General features: G+C 44.9%; 1 protein-coding gene across 4 annotated transcripts in view; it reads left to right on the forward strand.

Annotated features, from left to right (window-relative positions):
• The window catches only part of VPS39 (VPS39 subunit of HOPS complex), a 46,938-nt gene extending 27,047 nt beyond the window's left edge, over positions 1 to 19,891 (forward strand). For 2 of the 4 annotated variants that reach the window (XM_047075250.1, XM_047075253.1), the window contains 15 exons: positions 1,032 to 1,161; positions 8,092 to 8,234; positions 11,169 to 11,312; positions 11,790 to 11,931; positions 12,072 to 12,158; positions 12,459 to 12,532; positions 12,877 to 12,975; positions 13,570 to 13,687; positions 14,169 to 14,297; positions 14,941 to 15,043; positions 15,274 to 15,319; positions 16,225 to 16,374; positions 16,540 to 16,674; positions 16,938 to 17,029; positions 18,123 to 19,891. In XM_047075250.1, coding sequence (XP_046931206.1) covers positions 1,032 to 1,161; positions 8,092 to 8,234; positions 11,169 to 11,312; positions 11,790 to 11,931; positions 12,072 to 12,158; positions 12,459 to 12,532; positions 12,877 to 12,975; positions 13,570 to 13,687; positions 14,169 to 14,297; positions 14,941 to 15,043; positions 15,274 to 15,319; positions 16,225 to 16,374; positions 16,540 to 16,674; positions 16,938 to 17,029; positions 18,123 to 18,336 — 1,806 coding nt within the window. In that variant the 3' untranslated portion in view covers positions 18,337 to 19,891. Of the gene's footprint in view, positions 1 to 1,031; positions 1,162 to 8,091; positions 8,235 to 11,168; positions 11,313 to 11,789; positions 11,932 to 12,071; positions 12,159 to 12,458; positions 12,533 to 12,876; positions 12,976 to 13,569; positions 13,688 to 14,168; positions 14,298 to 14,940; positions 15,044 to 15,273; positions 15,320 to 16,224; positions 16,375 to 16,539; positions 16,675 to 16,937; positions 17,030 to 17,811 lie in introns of all 4 variants that reach the window. The other 2 variants (XM_047075252.1, XM_047075251.1) reach the window with 2 other exon arrangements.
• Positions 19,892 to 20,145: the final 254 nt, after the last annotated feature.

Raw genomic sequence — 20,145 nt, forward strand, 5'->3', positions numbered from 1 at the left:
AAGTGTGGAAACCGTTTGGAGCCCATCCTGACTGGAGCAGAGGGTGATGCTTGAATGTCTGGGAATAATCCAGATAAGGAGGCTGTGCCAGGTGTTGAAAGCCTGTAAAGCACCCAAGAGGGCTTAGACCAGGTGTGGCCGCATGGTGATGGTGGTCTAGACAAGGCAATAGATGGCACAAGGAAAGGAAAAGAAGGGAAAAATGGAAAGACAGTTTGAAGGAAGAAATTAAACCTAAAGATGGGTTTAAAAGAATATAAGGGGAATGAAGGGTTATAAGGGAGAAACAAAAATAATAAATAGCTTACTGTGAACAGCACCTGTCCCTACTGTGCCAGCTACGTTAAATGTCCTTTGATCCTTGAGCATGCCTGGGTTCCCTCTGTCACATTAGGGCCTTACACACGTGCTGTCCTCTTTGCTGGGAAAACACACTCTTCTTCCCTTCCATCTGTCAGCTGCCCAGACTCCCCTGGTTAACTCCAGCTCAGCCTATGTCTTAGTCCACATTCCTCTTGGTGTCCTTCTCAGACCCACTGCTCAGACTAGACTAGATACCCCTCCCATGTGCTTCTGTCATCACTCACCCTGTTTTGTTTTGGTTTCGATTTTTTTGTGTTTTTAAACTAAACTCTAGACTTGACTCAGATTTCACCAGTTTTTCCATTAACGTAACGCCCTTTTTCTGTTCCAGTTTCAAGTCCAGAAATCACGTTGTATTTAGCTGTTGTATGTCTTCAGTGACCTCTGATCTGTGACAGTTTCTTAATCTTTCCTTATTTTTCATGACCTTGACAATTTTCAGGAATACGGGTCACACATATTTTGTGGAAACCCAGTTATATTTTAATTACATAATTTCTTCTCAGTCTTTTGGTTAGAATATCAGGGCAGTCTATGAGGGCAGATGCCATGTGGCTGTCTTATACACTTTGGTATGTGGACCTCATAGGGTGTGTCTAATACCTAGTATATACTGAATAAATATTTGGTGAGTGAGTGAACTCTTACCTATTCTGCTGTCTTACTAGGAAATGAAAGATGATTCCGACAGTGAAAAGCAGCAACAGATCCATCACATTAAGAACTTGTATGCCTTCAACCTCTTCTGCCAGAAGCGTTTTGATGAGTCCATGCAGGTCTTTGCTAAGCTTGGCACAGGTAACAAGCGGGTATGGCCCTGGGATAAGGACTTCATGGAGGGAAGGGAAACTGGAAAGCACAGAAGAAGTGATACTAGACATCTGAGACCAGTGCTCATGTCAGTTGATCCTCATGCCTCACAGGATCTGGTGGGTGACCACAGGTTATATATTTACAGCCCTCATCTTGTGCATCTGGTCTCACCCATAAACACAGACTTCCAGTTGCCCACAATGGTTTACCCTTGCCATTAGAGAAAGAAAACAGAAAGTAATTCAAGTGAACAAGTGTGTATTCAGTCATCTAGTATTTATTGAATGCTGTTCTAGGCAAACGTCCCTGACCTGAGCTTAGTAGGATTAAACAGTAGGTTACTTTTGAGAGTCACACAAGGCAGTGCTGCAAAGCCCTTCCTGTTCTCAGAGACCTACAAACTCTCTAGACATTAGAACATGGTTGTGAGGGGCAGGTACGCTGGAGTCAGACTGTTGACCTCAGGCAAAGTTAGCGGACCTCTCTGTGTTCCAGTTTTCTCCTCTGCAAAGCAGGTGAATAATAATACTTAAAGCATTGTGAAGATTATGTAAAGTGCTTAGAACAGTGCATGGTACAGGATAAATGCCAAATAAAGTTAGCTTGTTGTTAGTATTAAATTGTTTTGTTTCTGTATACTCTATTTTGGCTTAATTTAGGTCCATTTATATATACTTGGTTTGACTCTATATAATATTTATCCCTTCTTCTTTTGTTTTGCCTTTTTTTCTCCTTCCCTCATCATTGGCCAATAATGAGCTGAAGATAACTCCCTGTATCAGTTAAGGTTCTTGGTTGTGAGCAATGGAGACCAGTTCTGGTTAATTAAAGCAGTATCTGGATAAATGAAGCGTGATTTCTTGGAATATTAGGAGAATGGTAGGTAGACACAAAATTAATGGAGACCAGGCTTGGGAATGATAGGAACCAAGGGAGCTCCGGAGAACCTCTCAACAAGAAGCAGGAAGCTGGACAGCAATCCCTTTGGAACCAGGACAGTCTGAGCAGTCCTCCACTGGCACTGTTACTTCCTGAGCTGTTGCTACTGCCTGTTACCACATCCTCAATGAAAATTGCCCCTCACCAGCTTGTATTAGCTATCTAATGCCATGTAACAAATCACCCCAAAGCTTAGTGGCATAAAATAACAAATCGTCTGTTATCTCTCCCGGTATGTGTTATGGTTAGGAATGTGGGAAGGAATCAGCTAGGCAGTTATTGCTTGGGATCTCTCGTGTGGTTGTAGTTGTATGTTGGCTTGGCTATCTTCGTCTGGAGTCCTGACTAGGCTAGAGGATCCACTTCCAGAGTGGCTCATTCTCATAGCTGACAAGTTGGTGCTGGTTGTGAGCTGGAGGCCTCAGTACTTACCCAAGTGGGTCCCTCTGAGTGTCCTCATTCCTAGTGACTGGCTTTTCCTGGTGTGAGCAATCCAAGAGACCTCAGTGGAAGCCTCAGTGCCTTTTATCATAGTCACTTCTGCCATATTCTTATGTGTTCAAGGCAGGGGAACACAGACCCTACCTCTTGCTGGAGGAGTATCAACATTACATAAAAGAACCATGTAGGCTGTGATCTTTGTTGGTGTGTACCATAACTGCTTGTCATCCTTGAGTCACTTTCTCAAGATTAAGGGTATCTAATTGAACAGGATTGGGTCATAGTCTCACACCTTCTGACTTTACTAGGGGTGGGGAAAGAGGTTGTGGCTATCCTTTGCTTCTGAAGGCAAATGTAGGTGCCTAGAACTATTCTCCAAGACCACATGTGGTATGGAAGAAGGAGCTTACCTATTTAAGAAGAGGGGTGAAAGCTGGGCAACCTGAATCAATAAATTTGTACCATCCTTCCTCTGAATGAACTCATTTGGGACATTTATTTTCAGTGTTCTACCAGCTCTTTGGGAAAACACTGGAATACTAAGCTATAAATGCCATAGTAACTTGGTACTTTTTCTATGTACCAATGATAATTGAACCCCAATCCTAAAGCTTTAAAGTCAGTCTTAATGAAGTTATTATCTTTTAATTTATTCATTCCACAAATACATACAGTGCAGTGCACTTCACTGGGCTCCAAGTAACTATAACCAGACAAATTCTGCTTTCAAAGAACAGTCTCGTAGGGATCTAAGGCCCAAGTGGACCCTTACCAGTGGCAGGAGGAGATGTGTGCTGGTGGTGATGTTGTCTAGTGGGCAGCATCTCCATTGACCTCAGACTAAGGTCTGGTCCTCAGGTCCAGAAGTGGATGTTCTTAGTATATCCAGAGATCATCGGACTACCAGTATAGTCTGACCCTGACGAAAATCACTTGAGACCAATATATTAACAGAATATCCCTTTATTTATTTACAGTAGAGAGGCCAGATCTCTTTCCAGTGGCTAGAATATTCATACAGGGCACCCAGGGCGCTCTTTTTTATGTGTATTGAGGTACAGGCATTTTGTTATGATACTTTGAATGTGGTTCTGCAAAACCTTATATTCTATAATAAATAACTCGTGTAGGGGCGCCTGGGTGGCTCAGTCGGTTAAGCATCTGACTCTTGATTTCGGCTCAAGTCATGATCTTACGGTTCATGAGATTGAGCCCCGTGTTGGCCTGTGCTCTGACAGCACAGGATTCTCTCTCTCTGCCCCTCTCCTGCTCGCTCTTTCTCTGTCTCTGTTTCTGTCTCTCTCTCTCTCTCTCTCTCTCTCAAAGTTTAAAATAAATAAATCCTTAATGGGACATAACAAGGCTTGTGGGAAAAATGGGATTGGGGCAGACCACTCAAGACAGGCAACTTTGTAAGTGGAACACTAATTAAAACAATAATGGTCCTACTAAAACTAAATTCCCACTGGTGTTGGTACCCAGCATGACATTGCTTGGTAATCTTGAATCCTGGGGCTGTGCTTTCTCCTTTGAGATACAAATCTTTGAGAATATTTGCTTCTAATAGAAACTAGTTTCATCAAAATAAAGCGTCTCATCCTGGATATAGACTTCTTTATAAGCCCTCAAATAATTAATATGGGGAGAACATCTTTGCTTCATTTTGACTCTCAGCTTTTGCAGGTGGTTTAACTTAATAAAAAGTGTAGCGGTTTCGAAGCTACTAACCAGCCACTCCTTGGGCTAAAAAAGGTCACTTTTCAGTCCTTTCTTGTCTCCCAGTATAATTAGGCTTTCTCTTTAATTATGAGGAAGCTTGCCTGGTCACTTGAAAACACTAACAAGTTGGGGAAATTTGCATACAAACAGACACAATTTTTGCCTCATAATGATCTCATTCTCCCACTTACCAACTGTGCATGAACTAATTCACATGAAAGAAACTCAGGTTGTAGCAGAAAAGAGTGTACCTGGGATGCTAAGTCAGAAGAATGCTTCAAGAGCACAGAATGGGAGCAAAAGGAAGTTTTGTGGAGGCATGTTCTGAGCCAGAGCGAGGCCAGGCTGCAGAAAAGTCTGAAATGGCTGGAATATAATACTACCGGGCCCAGTGTCCTTTCATCCCTCTAGTATAGGATGGACTGGGCCCAGGTTTGCTTTCCTGCCCTTTCCTTTCCTGTGTTCCACGGATAGGCTTCTTACAAGGGTGTCCTATTTCTAGCTTTTATGAGTCAGGAAGAAGCTGTGTCTCCTGCCACTGGGGACATGGGACCTGTGAGTGGTCTTTATCAAATCTATAAACCACCCTAGACTTGATACAAAAATTTTTTCATGTGTGGGTTTTTCTAGAGAGAGGATCAGGACCTTTTATCAAATTCTTTAAGATGTTTTAGATCCTAAAGATGTTTAAGAACCAGTATTTTAGCAGTATTTCCTTGTGGTGATCCACAACTTGTACATAAAAAGCTCTAATGCAAAGTAGAAAGGTAAGTGCTACCGGTATTTGCATGATGGCTTGATAAGAACACACACTGCATTGAGGGCCTGGGGTTTTGGAGTCTTGAGTGGTTGAGTATGATATGAATAAGATAATTTTTATATTTCTTGAAGCCCATATCTAGATCTTGAAATTGAGCCTGTTGAATTGGTTCACATAGTATATTCATTACTTATTCAGTCAACAAAAATTTTATCAAGCTTCTACCATGCACTGAAGACAATTCTGGATACCATGTCGTGCGCTTATATTCTGATGGAGACAGGGCAGACAACGAAATAAACAAGCAAAATTATAATATGTTGGGAAGTGGTAAGTCCTAAGAAAAATAAAACAGGAGAAGGGGGGTAAGGAGTACTGAAGATAGGAATTAGCATTGAAATTTGAGATTAAATGATCAGGGAAGGCATCTCTGAGAAGTTAGGGACTGAAGGAAGCCATTGAAGCAGGCACACGTCTGGGGAGGTGCTCTGCAGGCAGAGGGAATGGCTAGTGGAAAGGCAGTGAGGTTGAAATGTTCAGGGAGCAGCCAGATCCCTGTGGCCAGAACAGAGTTGATCTGTATCATTTGTTCTGTATAAGAAATATAATCCCATTGTTAATTATTTGTCTGTATTACTGGGGATTTGATGTGTGGCATAATCCTGGACTCAGCCCAAAGGCAGATCGGATAAGCCTGGTCAGCACCAGCTCTGCCTTCAGTCCTGGGCTTCTCGGATAAATAAGACATGTTGTGTGTCCATAAAGAGGTTGCATGTAAAACTGCTCAGTAAAACATTGGAATAAGCGTGAAATAGGTCTTCAGGCTCGTGGAGAACTGAGTCAGGAGGTCTCAAGAGGAGGGGAGAGAGGAGGTGACCTGGGCCCTGGAAGATACAGGGGAAAGGAGAGTGTAAAGGAAGGCAGGTGGCAGGAAGACACAGTTGTGTCTGAGGATCTGTGAACCACAGCTCAGTGGGATGTTTGTGGCACTGGATAGATCACACTAGAAGGAGAAGCTGGGGCCAAATTTCAGAGGACCTTGAATGCTGCAAGGGAGTTCAGACATCATATTGGAGGCTTTGGGTGATTGGCTTTGGGCACACGGTTTTAAGTACAGTGACACCATCAGAGCCCTGTTTGTAGACGCACACTGTGGTGCAGGAGGCTGATGGAGGCTCACATTGTGGGCCACCCTTCCTTCCAGCTCCCCAACAGTCGTCTTCTTTCCTCAGACTGTGTTTCTGTGTGGCCACCACGTACAACTGTCAACTGTTCCATTTGGCCATTCAGGTGCTGCTTCTCACGAGTGTCTTCCTCACATTATCATGATTCTCTGATTTTGAGGAACACGGTCTTCCTGGCTGGGCAGAAATTTTGTGGCCAGACACAGGTTCCTTGGGGATGATATGGGTCCTGGAGGGTTCAGGGCTGTGTAGCATTTCTCTTCTGGTCTGTTTGCGTGGTGCTCGCCTCCTTACAGAAGGGACCTGGCCTTCTCATGTTCCTCCAACTTTAAAAAAAATTTTTTTTTAATGAAAATAAAGTAATGCTAGTACAAAACATTATTAAGGTGTTAAAGGAAACAAAGCTTACTCCAGATCTAGCCTTGACTCTCATTTTGTCTCCTTCTCATCCAAACTTTTTCCACATGTCCACGTCTTAATGTAATTATAATCATAAAGGTGTACGCTTTTATAGCTTTTGTCACGTAAAATTGTTAGAGCGTTTTTTCATGTTGCTGTGTGCCCTTCATAATTATAATTTGTGATGATTGCATTATAATCTCTTAGTCAATGAAAAATACGTTCTTATTTCTGCTGCTGAAGAAATTCCACATTGTTTCCAGAATTGCATCGTTGCAAATAATGATGATAACATTACCTGTTCATTCAGATGTGTTTTCCCCCTCCCATTTGTAGACTATTTTGTTAGAGTGAACTCCTAGAAGTGGGATTAGTGGGTCCAGGTGCTTTTTTCCTTATTGAGGTAGCAGTATTTTTTGCCTTGACAGTGTAAAAAGGATTCAGTTTCATAATATTTCAAGCACTGGGTAGTATCATATAAATTTTTTTCTACTAATTAAATGGATATAAAAATGTGTGCATGTTTTTAGTGTGTACTGTTTTCTTTTATTAAATTTTTTTACTGTTTTTTTTTTATTTTTGAGAGAGAGAGACAGAACACGAGCAGGGAGGGGCAGAGAGAGAGGGAGACACAGAATCCAAAGCAGGCTCCAGGCTCTGTGCTGACAGCTCAGTGGGCCTTGAACCGACGAGCCGTGAGATCATGACCTGAGCCGAAGTCAGAAACTTAACCAGCTGAACCCCCCAAGCAAGACTCCCTGTACTGTTTTGATTCTTAACGTAACAAAATGCTTTCCCATTTACTTATATTATTTTCTTGTTAGATATTCATGTCTTTTGCCTGTTCATCAAATGAAGTTTTTTTTTTTTTTTTTACCAATTTGTGTGGATTTGTTTTATATAATCAACTTAATCTCTTGCCATATATGCTGCAAATATATGCCCTAGCCTATCGTTTGGCCATTTGTTTTAGTAATATTCCTTTTTTGACAGATAAGGTCATTGATCTTTTCAACTTTAATTGCCTTATCAGTTTTTCCTGGAAAAGTTTTTCTCCATTTTCAGAGAGCTCATAAATTTTCAGTTCAAATTCTGCATATGTGTATGTGTCCATGAATGGAATGTAGAGTCAAGCCATTTTTGTGATGGTTTGGTGAAATATAAATAGTGCTCAAATTATGTAAGTGTATATAGCTCATTGAGTCGTTATGAACTTGGAGTCATTCCTTTTTTAAAAAAGGCTATCTTGGGGGAGCCTGGGTGGCTCCAGTTGGTGGAGCATGTGACTCTTGATCTCAGAGTTGTGAGTTCAAGCTCCATGTTGGGTGTAGAGATTACTTAAAAGATTAAAAAAAAAGTCCTCAAAAAAAAATCAGTCTGGAACTTATTTTGCCATAATAATAGTCTCATTTTATTGGCTCCTTAAATTGCTACATGATTCTTCCTGGGCAATCACGTTTACCTTCTGTTTAGATCCTACCCATGTGATGGGCCTGTACCCGGACCTGCTGCCCACAGACTACAGGAAACAGCTACAGTACCCTAACCCACTGCCTGTGCTCTCGGGGGCTGAATTGGAGAAGGCACACTTAGCTCTGATTGACTACCTGACACAGGTAGGTATAGTACAGAGGTGTGTGGAAGAGTTTGCCTGGGACTTCTAGAACCTGCTTTTCTATGACATGGAAGTGAGGGCCTTCTCTAAACCACAGGCATATTCTGTAAATGAATCCTGTAGCAATCACGGTGGGCTCACACATTTCATTCTCCTTCATCTCCCTGTTCATTAATACCATTGAGCTATTTGCTGCCAAATCTTAATACCAGGAAATTTACTTGATTTCTGGTAAATTTACGCTAAGGTGTTAAAGGAACTGAAAAGAATAAATTTTAGTTGATAGAAAATAATAATTTTTTTGAAACACTTTTTTGGAGCATACATACTAGTGGAAAAATATGTGCTTTCCCCAGGAAAATATAAAGCAAAAGTGCAAATCACTGATAACTCTCCCACCCAGAGAAAAGTAATCATTATATTGTTGTCCTTCTAGATCTTTAGAGCCACACTAACCTTCTTTATTGCGCTTCACAGATGCTTTTTTTTTTTAAACAAATTAAAGGTTTGTGCCAACCCAGCATTGAGCAAGTCTGTCGGCACCATTTTTCCAAAAGCATTTACTCACTTCGTGTCTCTGTGTCACATTTTGGTAATTCTCACAATATTTCAAACTTTTTCATTATTATTTATAATTATGATCTGTGATCATTGGTCTTTTTAATTTTTTTTTTTTAATGTTTATTTTTGAGAGACAGAGACAGAGCATGAGCGGGAGGGGAGCAGAGAGAGAGGGAGACACAGAATCCAAAGCAGGCTCCAGGTTCTAGGCTGTCAGCACAGAGCCCGATGCAGGGCTTGAACTCATGAACCGCGAGATCAAGACCTGAGTCAAAGTCAGATGCTTAACCGACTAAGCAACCCAGGCACCCCAAGGAACCATTCCTTTTTTTCTTTTAAAGTCTTTATTTATTTTTGAGAGAGAGAAAGAGAGAGACGGAGTGTGAGCAGGGGAGGGGTAGAGAGAGAAGGAGACACAGAATCCAAAGCAGGCTCCAGGCTCTGAACTGTCAGCACAGAGCCCAACGCGGGGCTCGAACTCACAAACCATGAGATCATGACCTGTGCCGAAGTCGGTTGCTTAACCTACTGAGCTATCCAGGTGCCCCCCAAGAAATCATTCTTGAAAGGAAGAGTCAGTTGATGTGGCAGATTTCATTACTGTCTTATTTTAAGAAATTGCCACAGCTACCCCCACCCTGAGTCATCAACGTCGAGGCAGGACCCTCCACCAGCAAAAAGATTACAACTCACTGAAAGCTCAGATGATAGTTGGCATTTTTTAGCAATAAAGTATGTTTAAATTAAGATATGTACATTATTTTGTTAGACATAATACTACCATACCGTTGTATGCAGTGTGAAATAAATTCATTTGACTTGCTTTATTGAGATGTTCACTTTATTGAAGTGGTCTGTCTGGAACCAAATCCACAGTGTCTCTGAGGTATGTTCCTATATGTATTTGTGAATTCAGTTTTTAAAAAATTTACTTATTGGATTATCATTGCCAGTGGATATCAAACTAAAGTTGTTTTATAGCTTACTTTTTAAAATTTAGCATACTTTTTAAAAATCTGGCTGTATACTGAGAAAGTTCTTTCCTATCAATAAGTATTCTTCTATAACATGATTTTTTTTAGAGGGAGTATTTAGATTTAAGTTTATTTTTCAGTTTACTGTTATGGATTGGTAAGTGAAATTTTCAGGTAAACACTGAAACTAATGTTTCCATTAAAGACTTTTCACCCTGAACTTCTCTCACAAAGGGTTACTATTAATTTCCTGGGCACTCACCCAGAGTCAGAGAACTTAGCAAATGTTTTCCCCTTATATATTCTGAAGACCTCTGTAAGGCATCCCCTGGCCAGGCCCTGAGAATCACTGCTAGGCAATTGTAAGCCACCTGCTTCTGGGTTAGTAAATGTCCTTTGGGTCTGATCAGGCATGCATGGCCTTGGCATTTCCTTGACCTTGGGCTCCAGGGCTATCCAGCTGTGGCTGGTGGCCTGCAAAGAACATACAGACATGCCTCTGTCTGCACCCTGCAGAGCTCATGCGGCTGTGCCAAGTGAGAAACGTTCCTAGGGCGGACCGTCTCCTAAGCCCGTGGTGATAAAGGCTCTCTATTGCCACTGTCTTGCATTAAGACTCCAAGCACACACTTTTCCCTGGACTTCTCTACTGAGATTTGGAATGTGTGAAGTTAACTAACACTGTTACTATGCCAGAGAGACGATGGAGCGGATAAGACTGTGGGCACTGCCAGACACAAGATAATACAAACCAGATGATTCTGTTTATATGAAGTTCTAGAATAGGAAAAACTAATCTCTCATGATAGAAATCAGATCAGTGGTGTAAGGGGTGGGATCCTTTCAGAAGAACGCAAGGGAACTTTCCGGGTTAATAGAAATGTTCTGTTCCTTGATTGGAGTCGTGGTTACATGCACATGTGTGTCCGTCAGAATGGATCTCATACTTTTAAAGGACACATTTTATTGTATGTTACTTCTACCTCAATAAAGTTGATTCAAACAAGAAGAAGAAGAAGAAGAACATGAACATGGGCTTTGGGATTAGACCCTAATTTGAAACTCGCCTCTGCTGCTTGTGAGAGATGTAACATCCATGCTTTGGGTTCTTCACTTGTAAGTGGGGAGAATAATACTTACATTTGTTTTAGATTTAAAATAGGGTAACATAAAGTTCTTGGCGTAGTGCCTGGTGTGCAGTAACTACCCAATCAATAATTGTTACTGTATCTGTGGCAATTTGGCATTCATCTGTTTTGATCCCTAATAAAAATTATGTCCTAATGTGAGATCAAGGTGGGTATGTGAACTGTTTTGGAGGTCTTTGGAATTACCTGGTAGCTCAGGTGATAAGGATGATTTAGTCCTGGCCTTGACCCTACAGTTTTGGGCCTTCACAGAAACGAAGCCAACTGGTAAAGAAGCTGAATGACTCTGATCACCAGTCTAGCACCTCCCCGCTTATGGAAGGCACTCCCACCATTAAATCCAAGAAGAAGCTGTTGCAAATCATCGACACCACCTTGCTCAAGTGCTACCTGCATGTGAGTCCTCCAGGCATTCGGGTACCAACAATTCCCAGTCTGCTGAAACTGGCAAAATGCTACTTTGGGGTACTTGCCACTAGTAAAAGTGAAATGTTTGATGATGGGAACCACCTGGTCTTTTCATGACACCTGTGAGCTTCTTGGAATTAAGAGGATAAGGCAAGATATTGCCCCAGAATTTGCAGTGGGCTGGTCTCTGGTAAGATTGGGGTTAGTGCTACAGGGTGGATGGGGGCAGTGTTTCCTGAATGCATCACCTTCTTTCCCCCACTCCCCTCCAGAACATTAACATCTGTTGTGTGAAGGAGCATGATGCCGTAAAAGCCACTACCTGTAGTCCTGAAAAAGGGTGGTTTGCCTTCTCTTGCTTGTGTTGACACTCTGGCCTTTCAGCCTGAGGCAGGCCTAGGCTAAGTGGGGTGGGGGCTCCTCCATGAAGCAGAACTTTCTGCTGAAGTCCTGCTTCATCTGCAGACGAACGTGGCCCTGGTGGCCCCTCTGCTGCGCCTGGAGAACAATCACTGCCACATCGAAGAGAGTGAGCATGTGCTGAAGAAGGCGCACAAGTACAGCGAACTGATAATCCTGTATGAGAAGAAGGGGCTCCACGAGAAAGGTGGCTGGATGAGGGTTCCTCTCATCTGGGAGGGTCTCTTACATGTAGATCGGGGAAGCCTACTGATGTGTGATAACTCTCCCATGGGGACGCACCTTCTGGAAGAGGCTTATGACCTTGTTTTTGGGCTTCATGGCCAGCTCTGCAGGTGCTGGTGGACCAGTCCAAGAAAGCAAACTCCCCTCTGAAAGGCCATGAGAGGACCGTGCAGTATCTGCAACATTTGGGTAAGTCCAGCTTTGAAAGGGAAGTGGGAAAGGATTGTGTTCCAATGGACCCAGTCTCCCTCCATTTCTGATTCTGGCTGGTCAGTGCCCTCTCTCTCTTGTGTTCACCCAGCTTTGTTTTTACTTTAGGGTAAAAGCCCTCCTGTGGTGGAACTGTGACAGCCCAGTAGGGCCAAGCAGCCCTAGGTGACTGGTGCTTGGACAGAACTATCCCTGGAAAGTAAATTCTGGGGCAACCTGTGCACCTGCCTTCCCGGTCCTATGGGCAGGTGGGCTTCACCTGTTAACTTTCCCCTCCAGGCACAGAAAACTTGCATTTGATTTTTTCCTACTCAGTGTGGGTGCTGCGAGACTTCCCAGAGGATGGCCTGAAGGTAGGTCACGGGGGTGTCTTGGGTTTATCTAGTACCATGCTTGGTCCTGATTCTAGTTAGGGCAGTGGCAGATGAAGGGGGAGGGAGGATTCATGCAATTTCTCTGGTGTTCAGAGGAGTAGACTGGGAAATACTAGACAGCAGTGTAATGTAGCACAGAAAGCCTTGCACAGACACTGGGGGATCTGCGATCTAGGCTGTCGCACTAGCTACAGGTGCCATCTTGCACACCCTTCCGCCTTCAGAAGTCCACTTGACCCCTCCAGCTGGGTGTGTGTGTGTGTGTGTTTCGTGGCAATGCAGACAGATCGTTCCACCACTGGAACTCAGGTTTGTTCCCACAGATATTTACCGAAGATCTCCCAGAGGTAGAGTCCCTGCCACGAGACCGAGTGCTTGGCTTCTTGGTGGAGAATTTTAAGAGTCTGGCTATTCCTTATCTGGTAAGATCTTTTTTGGGCTGAACTAAAAACCTTTAAACATGGGATCCAGGACCACATGGGTTAGTTCTTGGGCAATTTGGATTGGGGCTTGTGTCACTTGGGATTGGTAAGAATGTAAGGAAGATGATTTCAGCATCCTCTGAAGAAAGAGATCTTGGTAGATGAAGCTGGAAATGTAATTTTTTGATGAGTGCCTTCTAAATCTAGGTAAAGTACAGAGGAATAAAAGAATGACGCTCGAGAAAAACTTCTCTAGGCCACGTTTGTACAGCCACTCAGCAGTGACCACAGGACAACCACATTGGTTTTAAGTACTAGAATGCAGCTGTTTAACCTTAACTCCGTGGGCTGATGTGAGAGTTTAGAGGATCATGGGACAAAATTAATAAAGGAGCTTAGATTGCAAATCAAGAAAATAATCTCTGATGTTTGTAGGTTGTATTCTAAAACTTCCTGGTGGTTTTAAAAGAGCTATCGCTTAATTAGGGAACAATCTGGATGGGACCTGTTGGCCCTTACAAATGTGAGGGATACTGGGTGACGGAACTGGGTCACAGTGCAGAGGGTACCAGATTGACCTGTGTTTTGCCTCAGGAACATGTCATCCACGTTTGGGAGGAGACAGGCTCTCAGTTCCACAACTGCCTAATCCAGCTGTACTGTGAGAAGGTGCAAGGTCTGATGAAGGAGTATCTCCTGTCCTTCCCTGCAGGTACCAGTTCTCATAGGCAGCCAGTTGGTCCTGTGCTTTAGAAGTGACCTGGGGACCCGAGGGTGACATGTGGCATAGGGAAGCAGACCCCACTCTTCCCTGCAGGCCCAGATGGTGGGAAGTTCCTCAGGATCCAGGGAAGCTAAGTGATCCATCAGGGGAGACTCAAGCCCTTGTCTGGATCTGGGCATCTCTGAGCATCACCCTTGTGGGTGGGGGAAGGAACAGGTTTGTCTGCAAGATGACAGCTGTGCCGATAAGAAACAGGTTTGCCTACAAGGGTGTTTGTGCAGCTTGTTTTTCTTTGTACCTCAAGCTGATGTTTTGGGGTCACGTAGAGACCATAAACTGAGAAAAGTCCAACTGGAACCCACTGCGGAGGCCCTTTCCGATTATTGTGGTGATATCATTCGTTTTTCTTGATGACCCTACATTGCTGCCCCATAGCATCCTTTCATATTGAGTTTGGTTTTCTTTAAAGGCAAAACTCCAGTTCCTGCTGGAGAGGAAGAAGGTGAGCTGGGAGAATACCGACGGAAGCTCCTTATATTCTTGGAAATTTCTGGCTACTATGATCCAGGCCGGCTCATCTGTGACTTCCCTTTTGATGGTGAGTGTCTGCCTTATGGCCAGAAGCCATTCAGCAGAAGGCAATGCAAAAACTCCTCTTCCCTTTTTCCCCAGTGCCCTAGTCTTCCCAAAATTTGGGCCTGGAAAAAACCACGTGTTTCAGGCCAGTGCTGCTGTTCTGTCCCATCTGAAGACTCACTTTTGTACCATGACTGAGAGGAGTCTCTTCTGGGTGTGAACCATTTGGTAATTGATGGCCAGGTTGAAACCTGTTTATTGCATCAGTACATGTTCTTGGTCAAGATCATTATTTAGCAATATTTGTGATCTGGCATAATTTGTCTGAAAAAGACATGTTTGTCTGATGTATAAGCTCCGGAAGAACAGAGACCAAGTGTTAACTTTCTTTAGCTGGGGTGCTTGGCACATTGTCAGTGCTTACTTATCATGCACTTGGTCTCTTCCGGTGAGGGTTCTTAACCCATTTTAAAAGTGATCACAAAACAGATGGGATAAAGTACCTCTTAAAATATCTCCCTCCACCCTTTTTTAAATTTTAGCAGTTCTCCTTGACAAAATCCCAAGTAATAAAAATGTTGTCACCCATTTGTCTAACAGCTTAGCCCCTGGCCTGTGCTTACATAGCGTGGCGATGGCTACTTAACACTGCTTCTTCCTCCCAGGCCTCTTAGAAGAGCGCGCACTGCTGCTGGGGCGCATGGGGAAGCATGAGCAAGCCCTCTTCATCTACGTCCACATCCTGAAGGACACAAAGATGGCTGAGGAGTACGTTGACCTTGCCACGTACCACCCAAGGAGTCTAACAGCTGGCCCCACAGAGAGAGGAGAGGCGGGAGAAGTTAAGAAGGCCACCTCCCCCCCCAACCCCCCCCCCCCAGCCTCCTGTACTGGCCCCCGATTGTGGCACCATCAGGAGGCTGCTCAGGAGGCAGCATTGATGACCTCTGTCTAGACATGGCTGCTCCGGCCTTGTCTCACCACTTTCTCCCTTGCAGGTACTGCCACAAGCATTATGACCAAAATAAAGATGGCAACAAAGATGTAAGTAGTGACCCTGGCCCCAGGGAGCATGTGCGCTTTTCACTGTCCCTCAGAGTACACCTCACCCTCTCTCGTTTGGCCATAGGTGACACTGATGTGAATTGCTAAGATCACTGATTGGTTTTGCATGTGTTTATTGAGGAAGAGGCAGGATGACCGTACATCCTGGTTTGCTTGGGATATTTTCTGGCTTATTGTCATCCACGTGATTATAAGTAGCGTCCCTGCCCCTTTACTTTCAAAAGAGTCCTAGCTTGTATGGTAAATTATGTCATCAGCCTGTTGAGAAGGAACATCTAATGGTTGTGATAAGGGGCACTTACGTGCGCCGTCTAGAATGCACTTGGATTTGTCAGTGTCTGGAAACACTTTTGATCGTCCTGCCTAGGGATATGGGGGTAACTGGAATCTAGACGGTAGAGGCCAGAGTTGCTGCTAAACAGGGTGCTAAAATTCAACAAAGAATTATGCGGCTGCAAATCTTGAGTGCTAAGGTTGAGAAATCCTGCATTACTGGTACCAGTAGGAAATTATGACATCTCATCTCGGGTTCATCTTCTCTGCCAAAATGTGATAGGGCCTCAGCCTCAAAGCCAGATTCCTTGGAGGGATCTTTTTTGAGTCATTTTGCAGTGTTGACATTTTGTCAGTAGTGTAATGCTTAACAAATATAAGGCATTTGAGTTTTGTCTCTCAGGAAAAACAGCCCTTAATTTTTAACATCTGCAATTGACTGACTTTACCAAAATCTTTTTAAAATGTGAAAAATGATGAGTTTTAAGTGTCCCCTGTCAGCTATTACCACAGACTAACCCCTTGTACTTTTACATGTGGTCATGCTGGGGGGTTTCTGGGAGGCTTTCTGCCAGCCTGACGTATGTGGTTTGTACTTGTATGAGACACAGGTGTATCTGTCCCTGCTCCGGATGTACCTGTCACCCCCCAGTGTTCACTGCCTGGGACCAATCAAGCTGGAACTGCTGGAGCCACAAGCCAACCTCCAGGCTGCCCTGCAGGTCCTCGAGCTGCACCACAGCAAGCTGGACACCACTAAGGTCAGGAGTTCTTCTCGGGAAGATGGAGGGCACTTGGGGGAGCATTGAATGAGAGGAGAGGACAGAGAAATGGACTGGGATTCGAGAGCTCTGTGGCTTCAGACATTTCCTCAGGCTTACTCCTCTTCTATTTCACTGTGTTCCCATCTCTGTTCCTGTCCCTAGGCCATCAACCTTCTCCCAGCAAACACTCAGATTAATGATATACGCATCTTTCTGGAAAAGGTCTTGGAAGAAAATGCACAAAAGAAACGGTTCAATCAAGTGCTCAAGAACCTTCTCCATGCGGAATTTCTGAGGGTATGAATTTTCCCAACTCTAAGGTGCAGCTATACTTTTTAGTAGGAGAGATAGTTACCACATAGCCCTGTAGACAAAAGCAGAGCTTTGTGTTGCTTTAACACTGTAGCTCAAACCGATACAATAACTGACTTGACATTTAGTTGCAAGTGTTGTAGTTAGAGGCCTCTGTGGGAGCTGGGAGGTGAGACCCAGCCAGCCTCTGCTTGGTGTTCTGTGTGCTGGAAGGTGGGGCTTCTCTCCCAGTCGCTCTGCTCTCCCAGGTCCAGGAAGAGAGGATTTTACACCAGCAGGTGAAGTGCATCATCACCGAGGAGAAGGTGTGCATGGTGTGTAAGAAGAAGATCGGGAACAGGTGAGCCTTCTTCACAGCTATGCAGTTTCAGCCTTGATAGTGGTCAGGCTCGGGACGGATTTCTGCCCTTTAACTGAGGGGGAAAGCATGGCTGCTGACTCTTGGCCATGGTTAGTTCTTGAGGCTCCAGAGAGCAGTCCATGTTGTGTTTTGCGGGTGGGCTTGAGGATTTAAAGACTTGAAATGGCGTGGGGCTCTTGATTTTCTGCCTATAAAGCCCTTCCCTTCTGGCAACTATGCGTTGTGATGTAGCCAGTGGGTGTGTGTGTGTTGTATGTGGGCAGAAAGTTCTTATCTTTTAAGGATGTGCCTCTGCCGGAAGAAAAAGACTTGAGTAAAATCCTGAGCCAGCAACATTGTGTTTCAAAGCATATATTCTAATCCATCCCCTTTCCTGCAAAGCATGGTGTTTTGTCCTTTTTCTTATGTGGGTGGAAGAATCCAAAAAGACCTTACTTCTGTCTTTTGTTAGAATTGGCCTGAAACTTGTTCTAATGAGCATTGTCACATCTGCATGAGCTGATGCTGACTCAGGCCGGTGTCCTGCTCTATCTGCCCCATTTTGCACATTGATGACTTAATAAGAAATACTCCCATGCCTTCAAACTGCATGGAGCTCATCCTCTGGTTATGTGACAGAGATGGTGGCTATGTAAATCCAGAAGACCCTCAGGGTGGGCCATTCCTTGTGGTTAGGGCGGGCCGCTTCTGGGGTCGCATATGGGTAAGGCGCCTTCTCTTAGAGGTGGTCCTCACTCCTGAGTGGCTTTCCCTCCCTACAGTGCATTTGCGAGATACCCCAATGGCGTGGTCGTGCACTACTTCTGTTCCAAAGAGGTAAACCCAGCTGACACCTGAGCCCAGCATGCCAGGAATTCTTCAGATGGACAGTTCAGCTATCCCAGAGAGGGGAAGGAGCACTGGCCTTAGAAATGAGGGGCTGCTTCCACCACCAGGTGTCTCCCCATTTGGACACTACTGGCTACCTTGAGCCCTGGCACATCTCTGAATTTATCAGACTTGTGGTCTGGTGTTACCAGCTTTTTGATAGAAAAAAGAGATTAGCTATACCTTATATACCATTATGTTGCAGGCAGTTGCAGAGAATTTACTACCTGCTTGGATGGGAGGAGGTGACGAAGGGCAGTGTCCTGCCTTTGTACACCAATCACCTGATCAAGAAAAGTGTCTCAAGAGTCCGTAACCCTGAGATTGTTTATTCAGAGTTTTCTGTGAAGGCACATGCAGGACTTTGCATGGAGCCCCCTGCGCAGTTGGCTTGGGGTCTGGAAGGAGAGCAGTCCTAGGTTTCTTCTCACTGCGCAGGCCGGACACTGGCTCTCTAGGTGATGACAGTCATTTCTCCATAGTCACCACTCCCTCTGTCTCCCTGGGAGGCTCCCCACTCATCCCTTTATGTTTTTAGTCTCCGTTTCTTTCTCGCTATTTATTTTCTTCCTTTATCTCCCTTCACTGCTCTACCCCAGCTTTGTCTCTCATTTTCCCGACACCAGGAATAACTAATATTTTAAACAAGGTAAAATGAGAAGCAAGAGGAGGTCTCAGTTTCCAGGATACACCGATAATTGATTGTCAGGTATATTGTAAATAGATCCTCCTTGGACTGAGAGCTCTATGCTTAGAGGCTTAGGAGAGGGTCATCCTTCGTCCATCAGGGCCAGGTGTGACGGTGGCCCTAAGGATGGCCTGTCATATCTCTTAGACATCTGAGGGGCCTCCTGCTCCTGGTTCACCCACCAGCCATCCAGGGCAGGTTGGTTTAGTCTGTGGGCTGAGAGCTTTGTGCCTTGGGCACCTTTCCCTTTGCAGCCAGTGCGGCCCGCTTACCTCTCACAGCTTGGCCTGGCCGTTGTTCTCTCCAGCTGGCTTGTTGCGGGTGGGTGGGTCTCTGCTACACACAGGACTGCTCACATCGGGAACTGACCGGGATGTGATGTCAGGCACGCTTGCGAGGTGCCCGGGGACAGTCAAGAGCGCTGCAGGAGGTGGCAGCAGCGCATGGGTTTGTGAAGTCACTCCCTACCACATCCATGGAGGGGGCAGGGAGACTCCCCACCCCCGCGGGTATCCGAGACAGACGGGAGGAGTGTCTAGCATTGCAGGCAGACACACGGGGAGAGCAGCCCTGTGTCCTGTCCTCCTTGGGGTTTACAACGCACAGTCTTGTTGCTGCTGTGTTTTTAATGGTGATGAGGGTGGGTGATGGTGCCCAGCCCCGACAGTGTTTTAGTAGCCTGTCCTTGACATGCCACGGTTCTTTTTAACCCGCAGCACCGTGCCATTTTGGGCCTTTGTTGTAGGCTGACGTACTGGTGTAGTGGACTAGGCTCCTCCTGGGCACACTGTCCATGGAGGGTCCGCAGGGACAGAGTGCGTGCCCTCGGCATCATGCACGCAGATGGGGACTGCTCAGGTTTGGGAGACAGAGCAGCGCTTCAGGAGAGCCAGGCCCAGCTGGCCGTGCCAGCCCATGAAAAGCAGTGCTGCCCTTGGACCTGTTTGCACCAGTTCGGAGGAGCTTCCCCTGGAAGCAGCAGTGAAGTCATGAGGCCGGCCCTCCTCTGTGCAGCAGAAGCTCGCCCCGCCATGCAGACCCAGTCTTCCTGGCTTGCTCTGTTTGTATCTTCCATTCCCACGACCTGTGTGGCACATGTGTTTGAAGCAATAGAATAAAGAATGCGTGTTTTCTTCCTTTGGAATATATAAACGATCCAGCTTTCCCAAACTCCATTTTTCCTTCCCTGGACCCTCTTTGCCCTCTGTGGAGATGTGGAGAAGGCTAGACATGAAACTCTGTAATGACTCTTGAGGATCTCATAATAAACATCATAAAGTAAGAAACCAACCTGTTTGGGTCTCTTTTCCACGCGTCCTATGATGGAGATAACAATGAGAAGATACTGATTTAGGTAAGAATTGAGAAGAATAAGCCAATTCGTGACAAAGAGAGAAAAGACAGTAGAACACCTGTGGCACCTGTGTGTCTCGATCTGTGCCGTCCAGCACAGCTAGTGTGGCTGTGGTGGCTGAAGGTGTGACAGCACAGGTGTAGAACATTTCTGACATCACCAAGTTGTGTTGGACACACAGGAACT

The sequence above is a fragment of the Lynx rufus genome, unplaced genomic scaffold, assembly GCF_022079265.1.
Source record: "Lynx rufus isolate CCGP_SWC_20201006 ecotype Redwood Valley unplaced genomic scaffold, mLynRuf1.p SCAF_13, whole genome shotgun sequence".
In the NCBI taxonomy this organism is placed as follows: Eukaryota; Metazoa; Chordata; class Mammalia; order Carnivora; family Felidae; genus Lynx; species Lynx rufus.